Source organism: Etheostoma spectabile, chromosome 15 (genome assembly GCF_008692095.1).
Source record: "Etheostoma spectabile isolate EspeVRDwgs_2016 chromosome 15, UIUC_Espe_1.0, whole genome shotgun sequence".
In the NCBI taxonomy this organism is placed as follows: Eukaryota; Metazoa; Chordata; class Actinopteri; order Perciformes; family Percidae; genus Etheostoma; species Etheostoma spectabile.
In genome coordinates this window covers 1,005,961-1,016,976 of record NC_045747.1, presented here as the reverse complement: position 1 = coordinate 1,016,976, position 11,016 = coordinate 1,005,961, and the positions used below count along the sequence as shown (strand labels likewise).

Below are 11,016 nucleotides of genomic sequence, written 5' to 3'. Positions count from 1 at the left end.
TTTTATATAGACCTTAGTGGTCCCTAATACTGTATCTGAAGTCTTTTCCCATAATTCAGCCTTGGTCCAGAATTCCAGTCACTTGAGCCAGTCCCACAATGAGCTTTCCTTAGCATGTGCCAATTCTGAGTTTGTAGCTTTTGAGTAGGAGAGAAACCTCATAAGTAAAACTTTCATGCCATGAGACCTTTAACATAATTACCTTCAGAAGAGACCATGATTATAGCAAACATACCACAAACGATGCAATATCTTACACCAGCAAGTTTCATGGGTTAAAAGCTGTCTTCTTTTTTTTGTTGTATTTTAGCCGTTGACAGTAAATGTGTGGAGGTACACCACCTTCTACATCTTCTATGCTCTGCTGCTGGTTTCACTGTTCCTGTCCTGCCTGACGGACCAGCCCCCCCTCTTCTCCCAGGCCATCAAAGACTCGGTGAGGTGTTGTTGAATATTGTTTGCAATACCAAAGCCGAACAAGCCCCAGTGGGTTTAACCTTCCATCCTAGTGCAGAGGTTTTTTAAAGTCTGACACAGTAGGCGCCCCCCTCAGACCAAATTTGAAACCAGCCCCTCAAAATATAAGCTACATGTACATCGCTACGTTTAAAAAGGAATATCTTCTGCTACGTTTTCCCCTTCTCATTCCCCCTGCTCTGGCGTTCCCCCTCTCATTCCCCCTGCTCTGGCGTTCCCCTCTCATTCCCCCGCTCCTGGGGTTTCCCCTCTCATTCCCCCTGCTCTGGCGTTTCCCCTCTTATTCCACCTGCTCTGGCGTTCACCCTCTCATTCCTTCTGCTCTGGTGTTTCCCCCTCTCATTCCCCCTGCTCTGGCATTTTCCCTTCTCATTCCCTATGCTCATTCTCATTCCCCCCATGAGGCTCAACACCCCGCTTAAAAAGGAATATCTTATGCTACGTTGTGAGCTTCTTCCCCCTGCTCTGATATTTCCCCCTCTCATTCCCCATGCTTTTGCTTTTTTCCCTCTCATTCCCCCTGCTCTGGTGTTTGCCCCTGTCATTCCCCATGCTCTGCCGTTTTCCCCTCTCATTCCTCATGCTCTGGCATTTCCCCCTGCTCGGGCGTGTTCGAGCACCTAGACCGGAGACATTAGGAAACCCTTCTGACCCGTTTTGGTTTGGCATCTGCGGGGTTGTGTTTCGGTCTCAACGGCTCCAAACGGAGACCTTTGGTGACGCCGACACTGACGCCAACATTTCTCGTCCTGATTGGGTCTTATCAGTCACAACGTCTTGTTCTCTCGTGCCTCCTCGTTCTATTGTGTTTATGTCTGGTTTACCAGAATGATGATGAGATATGAAGTTTGGGCGTGTTAGTTTAAACAGAGATTAATTCTTCTGCGTAAGATAAAAAACACTTTGTGTACAGAGATCACTTTAGGCTCAACACCTCGCTTAAAAACCAAAACGTAGCCGTGTAAATGTAGCCTCAAAGACATACTAGATCTCCGGGTGGTTCTGGAGTGTCTTGTTTCTATAATCTCTAAGCAAATTTATGGCTGTTATAAGGATATTCTTTGGGGAAATGTAAGTCACACTGAATCTAAAAAAATGTGTTTGTGTCATGGTTAGTAGATATGACTCAGAGAAGGAGTGTGGGTTTTTTTTGGCGCCAATTGGGATTATCAGGGTGCTAAGGCTAGCTCATTAGCGGTGTGTCACAGCCACTGCTGCACTTCAATGCTGACTGTGTTGGTGGGACAAATGTATTCTATCTATTCTGTCTATTTTCTGTTTTTCAGAACTTTTGCATGCCCCTGTCCTTAACACCTCACACAATATCGTTGCTTCACATCCCCAAATTAAAGCGTGTAGTCACAGTCATTTATTCTTTGCTTCCAGTTGCTAGTCAGCCCATCTTAAATGGATGCACAGCTAGATGCAAGTACAACAGTTTATTCATTGATCAGTATCTGCGCAGCAGAATTCTTTTGGTCTAACTGTAATGTTTTTTGTCTTCAGAATCCCTGCCCTGAGCCTGGAGCTTCTTTCCTCTCTAGAATAACCTTCTGGTGGATCACCAAGTAAGCAAACAATTAATATCCCAGTGTTGGGGATGTTCATTGTAAACTGACAATGACAACTTTAGGCATGACAGTTTAGACTCCTTACTTACAGATTGGACAATGTACATTTAAGTTACAATATCTTCCTGTCTCATGACATAACATCAAAATTCGCCCTGCTGGCACGGCCATGCTATGCCGTTATACAAAAACATCACAATCTTTTTTTTTTTCCTTTCCTGAATAATATTGAGGTGGTCAACCAGCTATAAGAAGACATAACAACAAATCTGTGCATCACCCCCCCAACCGGCCCCTCAGACACCGCCTACCAAGATCCTGGGTCTGTCCCAGGTTTCTTCCTAAAAGGAGTTTGTCCTCGTCACTGTCCCACTAGTTGCTTGCTCTTGGGGGAATTACTAGAATTGTTGGGGCTTTGTAAATTATAGAGTGTGGTCTAGACCTGCTCTATCTGAAAAGCGTCTCGAGATAACTCTTGTTACGAATTGATACTATTAATAAAATTGAATTGAATTTACACACCATTTCCTGTTTGGTGGGGCAACATGGAAATTCACTGCCTTGCAATGCCTACACCGTATAACTTTGAAAACTGTTAGGGGGCGCTAGCAAGCCAATTTTCCACATCTACATGCGTACCATCATGCATACCAATTTTTATGCATTTTTTTGAGCAGCCCAAGCACTCTGGCACTCCAGCATACTTCCAGTTTGATGTAACTTTGTTAGTGTGTGTGTTCAAACCTAAGCTAATGGGAGCTCTGCTGTTATTGAATGCTATTGCATTTATTTTGAATAAGTTTGAGTGTAAGCTACTTTAAAAGCAACATTTAGTTTTTATTATTGTATGTAGTTTACCTTTCAGATAAACATTGTGTCACTCATCAATTGTGCCTGCGTGACAGATACACTGTTAATCAGAAAGGGGGTAATAGATTTTTTTTATACATGTTTGGAGCAGGCCAAGTTACGTAGTACAAGAGTACACTGAGCACAACATCACACAAGTATTTGTAACCCGCAGGCTGTTTGATTTTCTTTTCTTTTGGCCAAACCTGACTGGTCTGTGTTAGCTGTGTCACTTCTGCACCTCCGAAGCCTTTGTATTGAATACTTGGACTTAAATGCCTCTCTCCTCCCTCCCCCTCCTTGTCTCTACCAGGATGATGGTGACAGGGTACAAACGCCCACTAGAGGACAAGGACCTGTGGTCTTTGAACTTGGAGGACCGCTCCCAGAGAGTGGTTCCTCAGCTGGTGCGCCGCTGGAACACAGAGTGCCAAAAGATCAAAAGGTCAGGAGCTCAGTATGGCAGAGAATGGGACTGCAAGAAAATATGTTCAACAGTGTTACCCTGGTGACACTCCACCTCCTACATGTAGATGTCCACCAGATTTGATGTACATGGAAACAGGGATATGTTGCTTTCCTTTGGTGCATATAAGTGTGGCTTAAATCTTTTTGCAAGCAAGTTTGGGTCTGAGGTCTCAACCAACCTGTAATAACTACACCTAAAATCATTTTCACTTTTTATTTATTGGTATAATAAGAGTTTGTGTGGATATCTCATCTCGGACTACAGGTTTTGGAGGTCCACCGAGTTGAGAAAAAAGGTCAAACGCATCTCTTATCTACAAAATACTTTGATTTGAGAATATTTAATTGAAGCCGTTTGCCTTTCCTCCCATTCTCCCTTTTCAGGACAGAGCAGAAAACGGTGTACTCCCCGAAGCGGGTCACGCACACTGAGGGCAAAGAGGGCCGAGCCGTTGAAGAGTCTGAAATCTTGATTGTAAAAAAATCCCAGAAAACCAGGGAGCCTTCGCTGTTCTGGGCACTGTGCCTAACCTTTGGGCCCTACTTCCTCATCTCCTGCCTCTATAAGATCATCCAGGACGTCCTCATGTTCGTTGGGCCTGAGATCCTCCGGTGAGAACGCTCAGTTTTTCTCAAACATAGAGACCCATTTAATAGGATGAAGTTGCCTTGTAGCATTATCTGATTCATATCAAATGAAAATAATCATTGATGCATATGGGGTTCATACATGGACCTTTTATAATCTGGAACTTAGGTTAAAAGTTCAAATATAAAGGTTTGGGGTTGGCAAAAGCCGGGTTCTGGAGATGTCTCAAGCTTGACACGTACTAGCAATCTATTTTTATATTCTTTCGGAGGTCATTGGTAGGCACATACAACCTCCAGCCTGTACAGCATTATTTAGACAAGTATCTGAACAAAGCCAATTCTGACATTTTAGCATTGGGAACATTTCATGTCTAAATTCTAATTATTTTCAATTGGACCCTCCATCATTCCCTCAGTAGATTGGAGAAATTCTGCAGATTTTAAAATTAGAGATTGGACATACAGTCAGTGGTTCAACTGCAAATTATACTTTAACATGGAAACCTTTCCCTTTTTTGTGTGGAGGATTTTCATTTCTTTTCCTATTTTTTCCTGTTGTATTTATATGTCTACTCTACCTGGTCTAATTTGAATTGGCTTGATTTAGAGATGTCTCCCTTATGTTCTGGGTGTAGGGCTGAGGGTGGGATGAGGAGTTTCTGCGTAGGGAAGCATCCGGGAGGGAGAGTAGACTGTTAGGGCGGATTGGAAAAGGGGGTGAAGTCATTTCAGTTCTATTCATATATGACATTTTGATTTCAAGTTGTCATTGTGAAACACAAGGATCCATGAAGCCAGTTCAACATACCCAGGATATCTTTTTCTTGTCTGGTTTGACTAACAACTGCAGTCACGCTGCAGTCCCCCGAGGCCTTGTCTCAGCTGGAGCATCCTTGTCAGATGCCCAAACCACCCCAACTGGCTCCTTTCCATGCAATCGACCCAGATTGTCCCAAAACGAAATAAGATATGCATGAAAAAAGGCCTTTGTTTTTGCGTATAGTAAAAACATCTGTTTTTGCTTTCTTACTGTGTCCTTATTAATAGTGGGCTAAAATAAACGTATTTCAGCTTTTTGTGTCTAACAAGCATGTGCATAAGCCTAGGAGCATTTTACTAATGCTCTGTTAAAATAACAATGAAATGCTACGCTTTTGACTTTACCAGTGTTTTGTTGGTCAATGGCGCAATCACTTCCCGCTGCCTCAAAATAGCAATACGCCCAGAATGCACCTGAACACACCTCCCTGCTGGACGGTCTTAAACTAGCAATGTGTCGGGCTACGCGCCGTGCTGCGCCGGGTGCAAAATAGGGCCCTTTCTCTTTCAGCTGCAACCCCAGTGTGATTTAGGGACAATAAAGATAAAAACACAATTCAAAGCAGTGAGCAGGTTTACTATCATATGTTAGTACTAAGTAGTTCTTCAATCAGTTTTACGATATCCGTATACAAAAAACACGATAATACAGCACATTGCTCTAGCAATATGTGGCCCAAGAATGTGACACAGTCTATCCTTTCATTTAGCACTGTGGACTGGGGTCTAGACTAGTCTCATTGGTCAGTGATTCCCAACCAGGGCTGTGTGGACAAGCAAAAGCTGCACCAATATAAATGCCAGCTCTAATGAGAGTCAAGAACGTGACTTTTGACCATCACTTTTGTTTTTAAATGGCTTTCTGGACATGGTTGACATGACCGCGGAGTACCTCTGGTTCACTCTCTTAACGTTGTACACAGTGTTGCTAGGGTTTTCCCGGTTGAATGACATGTTGCCTCAGAAACCAGCAGCGGCTTTGAGATATGTTTTCTCTGGTTTATTGGTTGTGTCCCAGGTGATACCCAATCAGCAAAGACGTGTCTGTAAAGTTGTGGTAATGAAAAATGCAGAGACTTTGCACACACAAAGACGGGGCCTTTATGAAAGAGGCAAAGACATTTTTTGAATTCAGCTATTGTAGTTACTAGATACACAGACTTTAAGCACAGAATGCCAACAGCAGGGTTCTCCATTTACCTGCGAAATGGCTCAGAATCTTCCTGAAAGGGTTGTGCAGAGCAGGTTGTGATGGTGGCTTAGTGTAAACCTGTCCTCTAATGCCGACTCTCCTCATTGGCTCCTGTCCAGGCTGCTGATCTGCTTTGTCAATGACTCCAGCGCCCCCTCCTGGCAGGGCTACTTCTACACCGCTCTGCTCTTCATATGTACCTGTGTGCAGTCGCTCATCCTCCAGAAGTACTTCCACGTGTGCTTTGTCTCAGGCATGCGTCTGCGCACTGCCATCATCGGAGCGGTCTACAGGAAGGTACGGGCCATTTAAATGCTACTTCTAAGTCATTTTAAAATTTCTGTCTCTGCTTATCTTGATGACTATGGAAACAAAGAAATGGCAAGCAATAAACTGGATAAGTCCAGGTACTGCTACTCTTTCCTCTGTTTTCACTCGCGCTGGTCTAAAAAAGTTGTTAAATTTGTTGCTAGGTCCCTTTTTTTTTATTTTATAAACAAAGTCGTTAAGAGGGACTGAAAAGTCACTTAGTTGACAACACTGTCCACAACGTTTCTGCTGCAGCTTTCTGATTTCTAAAATGGAGTGGCCCAAGGCCCAAAATCACAGAACGCACGGTAATTGCGCATCAAAAGAATTAGTGGTGTTAAAAGGAATTTGCATTAACTCATTATCATCATGTTCATTTTTACAGCCCTTTATTTTACTGATTTGGCCATCATGGTATTTTGAATAAAACAACGTACAGTAACGTTGAACGTCCTTCTATGAATGGCCTGACTATTGTCCCTATTGTCAGGTGTGTGCGTAGCCTGACCAGCTAGACCCACGTTAAGATGTTGGATCTGGGAACTCCCCATTGGCTGGGCTCAATCTGAGGGGCGGGATAAACGGTTGTCTTTTAAATTCCCTCTGCACGCAATAGTATAGCGCTCCAACCAACCAGAGCAACACTGGCTGACAGATTCCACTTTAAACTCTGAACACATCATTCCTCTTTAAGAATGACGTCAGAGCTTAACTCCAAGTCTGCAGAGTTGCGGCCAAAGACCGCTGTTCTCCAGCAGCAGCAGTCATCTTTTTTGTTTTCGAGTAGCAGGGAGTTCACGTAGAACCGTCGCAACTGTGCCACCCATACGTTCAGCCCGCCTGCCGACTCTCTACACCATGTGATTGGCCTGACCAGAATTTGGTTTTTCCAGCTCTCAAGCCAACGGAGAGTTGCTAGACTGACCCTAGCTGCAGATCACATTTGCTACTGCAAGGCTGCATCTAGATTATTAGGCTAGTGTGTGCATGCTGTGTATTTCCAGTTGGACTCTAAGCTTTTGTAGGGACCTTTCCCTCCCTGAATCTGCTCCTTCAGGCCTTGGTTATAAGCAGCGCAGCGCGCCGCACCTCCACAGTGGGAGAGATTGTCAACCTGATGTCAGTGGACGCCCAGCGCTTCATGGACCTCATCACCTACATCAACATGATCTGGTCGGCCCCTCTGCAGGTGGTGCTGGCCCTCTACTTCCTCTGGCAGGTAGGGTTACAGAGCAACAATAGAGCTCACTATCATAACCAACAGCTGCCCCATGATGAAGGAGTCTTCCATCAGCAGATTCTGGGCTAGGAAAAACATTGCAGTAACGGGGCATTTTGAAATGCTTCCAGTCATATGTCATGTCAGTGTAACCTGATATAGTGCTGATGTTAGTCGTAAATGCTTCTTAATGTGTTTTATTGTGTTTTGAATCTGTTGCCGTGCAGAACCTGGGTCCGTCCGTGTTGGCTGGAGTGGCTGTGATGGTTCTGATGGTTCCTGTTAACGCTGTCATCGCCATGAAAACCAAAACTTACCAGGTGGGACTTCTCCACACACTAGGGCAGTAACACATAGTGGCGTTAAGTAGTCATCAACCCTCCAAAAGTTGAATATTTGGGGGAGATTTATGAATGTTATTTGTTGCATCAACAAAGGAATGAGATTCAACATAGATTATTAAAGGTGCGCTCTGAGTTCCTGCATGGCCACTTCTGTTGATGTTCCAAGTAAATTTCAAACAAAACAGCAAGCTTGCCCCTCCCTCCATGTTTCCGTAACTGGCAGGACTAACTGACCCCCTCCACCAACCATCTTGTCTGTGATTGGCTGGAGTGGTTTGTTGTATTTTGGTTCACAGCCCGTGCCTCTCATGTTTGACGTCTCCAGAGACCGGGCTGTTCTACAGTGTATTCAGGGGGCGGGGGTAGCTAGCGGGTCAGGGAGAGATGCCTGCGATTTCAGAGAAAAATGAAATTGCGCTGAAACCATGCAGGAACTCATAGTGCACCTTTAACATATCTATCTCAGATGGCAAGTGTAAACAGATGATAGGCTATTAACAGTGATTTATAACCAAGAGAGAATCCAAACGCGGCCTACTGACCACAATGAAAAGTGCAAATTAGTCCTCACTTATTATCTTCATTTTGCACTTGTGGTTAGCGTTCAAGAAAATGTCCGCTGCTTTACCGCCTTGCTCTGCAGAACACCTCTGACTCATTTAGCCACACTGGCCCAGCTGCAGATCTGATGGAACTCCATGTATCTTTGATACATGGCTACTACTTCATTATATTACTGCACCATGTCAAAGCCACAGATGACCATAGACTCACATTGTTACACAAATCTCTACTTTCCTCTCCTGAAGCTGTACAAATCATTATCACTGCTTCCACCTATTGGTCTTTCACAGCCTTTCTAATGTTGAGATGGCTCCCAGACCTGTGGATGGTGTTGGGTCATGTGGTCAGCGTGAGCACATGTTCAATTCATCATTGCACAGATGGAACCCACATACAGGCCCTACTCAACCGAGATGCTAGCACTGAAGATGCACAGTGCACATTGTGTCAGTTTGGTGCATTGTGTTCTTATGTTTTTGTTTTTAAATCTGTTGTGCACGTGTGTTGAGCAGGTGGCTCAGATGAAGAGCAAAGACAACCGCATCAAGCTGATGAATGAGATGCTGAACGGCATCAAGGTGCTGAAGCTGTACGCCTGGGAGCTGGCCTTCAAGGACAAGGTGTCGGAAATCCGTGAGAGTGAGCTTCGGGTCCTGAAGAAGGCCGCCTACCTGGGGGCAGTGTCCACCTTCACCTGGATCTGTGCACCGTTCCTGGTCAGTCCAACACAGCATCATGTAGTTCAGCTAGTCCAGACAGCCAAGCCAACACCAGCAGCCATACACACAGGACAACATGATGGAATCACTAGATCCAATCCAACTTTATTCTTAGCACAGGTCGAGCCAAAGTGCTGCACAGACCCCCGGGTCTTCAGTCTCGTCTTTGGGTTGCAAATGTCAGTGTCTACAATTCAAAACAAAGTGCACTTCATTTGTAGGGGAAATGATCCTGATCTCTTTGTGTGTTTGTTCTGTCTCCGTCCTGCTGGCTCACTGCACAGGTTGCCCTGTCCACGTTCTCCGTGTTCGTGCTGATCGACGAGCATAACGTGCTGGATGCCCAGAAGGCCTTTGTGTCACTGGCACTCTTCAACATCCTACGCTTTCCTCTCAACATGCTGCCAATGGTCATCAGTAGCATGGTGCAGGTTGGTGTGCTCGGCACTCACCCACACTCAGCTGTCTCCCTGGTTCCACTGTCTAGCTTTGTCTTCACGTTTGATTTGTAGACTGATATATGGAGAAGTCCAGTGTTTGACTTCAGTCATACAATACAGCTGTCAGGATCAAATAAAAAATAAAATGCTTCACCTGGCTGAAAATAATGGCGTTGACTCTGAGCAACAACAGGAGAGAAAGAGAACATCTGGATCTTTACAATCACATTCTCTGTTCTAAAACACTTCCTGGTTAGATTAGTACATTATAGATTAGATTATACTTTTATTTATCCCACGACGGGGAAATCTGTTGTTACAAGTAGCAGCATAGCAGCAACAGCAAAAAACAAAAAAACAAAACAATAACACACAAACAAGTAAGCACCGAAAGAAATACAAGGCAAGAAATACAAGGCAAGAAATACAAGGCAAGAAATAGACAATGAAATTGGTAGACGAGTAAGTAAAATGCCGTCAAACAAAAGGAATTTTAAGTGCGGTTGCCATGATAAGAGAAAACAATATTGCGGTGTAAGTGACGTTAAAATTAGTTGAAGTGTGTAATTAGAGCAAAAAAGCAAGAGTCGGTAGCATAATTTAATTATATTAACCTGAGAACCATAATATGAAAATAAGTACTTGTAATAAAATAATATAAATACCAATATTAAAGATAAGCCATCATTGGGATGCTTGGCTTTTCAACACACAGAGGACTCCTCAACCCAGGGCACAAACAGATTGTTTTAAAGGGCCAGTTCTCCTCAATTACAAGACAAAAAAACACCTTACTTCCCTCAGAGAGTTTTATTTCATTTGATCCTTAATTGTGAAGCGCTTTGTGAAGTCTGTTTTTAATATAAACTCTATAGATTTCTCATTGATCATCGCTCTCATAAGGATTACGGAGATATTCCGGCGCTGCTGTTCTGTTGGAGAACCTTGGCAGACGTGTTTTAACATCTGGCCGCTGGTCTTTTCCTCCCTCTGTGTCCATCTTCAGGCCAGTGTTTCCTTAAAGCGGCTCAGAGTGTTTCTTTCCCACGAGGAGCTGCAGGAGGACAGTGTCGAGCACAAAGCACTAGCAGGCTGTAAGTTTTTATGCCCTCCTCGTTCTCTCTTTCCCTGTTGTACATTTTTGCATGTTGTGTAGATCCTCTTTCATAGATAGATAGATAAATACATAGACTTTATTAATCCCAAATTGGAAAATTACTCTGTTACAAGCAGCAAGTCACAGGGATATACACACATACTATAAGATAAAAGATGAAAATGCCAGTAAAACTACTAAAACAAAATACTTAGAGGAATGAAGAGAATGCCCAAGTATAAACATGTGTAGAATAAAATATACAACCTACATACATAGTGTATATATTTACACACCCCTATCTAATTAATAGGGGTGTGCAACACTATATATACACACACACACACACACACACACA

At 43.7% G+C, this 11,016-nt stretch overlaps 1 protein-coding gene and 1 long non-coding RNA gene across 3 annotated transcripts in view; one reads left to right on the top strand and one right to left on the bottom strand.

Annotated features, from left to right (window-relative positions):
• The window catches only part of abcc1 (ATP binding cassette subfamily C member 1 (ABCC1 blood group)), a 33,181-nt gene that overhangs the window by 5,882 nt on the left and 16,283 nt on the right, over positions 1-11,016 (top strand). For both annotated transcript variants that reach the window (XM_032538284.1, XM_032538283.1), the window contains exons 5-14: positions 311-436; positions 1,984-2,045; positions 3,211-3,342; positions 3,750-3,977; positions 6,087-6,264; positions 7,334-7,495; positions 7,723-7,815; positions 8,916-9,119; positions 9,407-9,553; positions 10,569-10,656. In XM_032538284.1, the coding sequence (XP_032394175.1) occupies positions 311-436; positions 1,984-2,045; positions 3,211-3,342; positions 3,750-3,977; positions 6,087-6,264; positions 7,334-7,495; positions 7,723-7,815; positions 8,916-9,119; positions 9,407-9,553; positions 10,569-10,656 (1,420 nt within the window). The remainder of the gene's footprint in view (positions 1-310; positions 437-1,983; positions 2,046-3,210; positions 3,343-3,749; positions 3,978-6,086; positions 6,265-7,333; positions 7,496-7,722; positions 7,816-8,915; positions 9,120-9,406; positions 9,554-10,568; positions 10,657-11,016) is intronic.
• On the bottom strand, positions 1,102-5,943 carry LOC116703572 (uncharacterized). The gene is made up of 3 exons (XR_004335456.1): positions 5,933-5,943; positions 2,491-2,493; positions 1,102-1,261 (listed from the first exon to the last, which is right to left on the bottom strand). It is a non-coding gene; the product is annotated as an uncharacterized LOC116703572 (long non-coding RNA).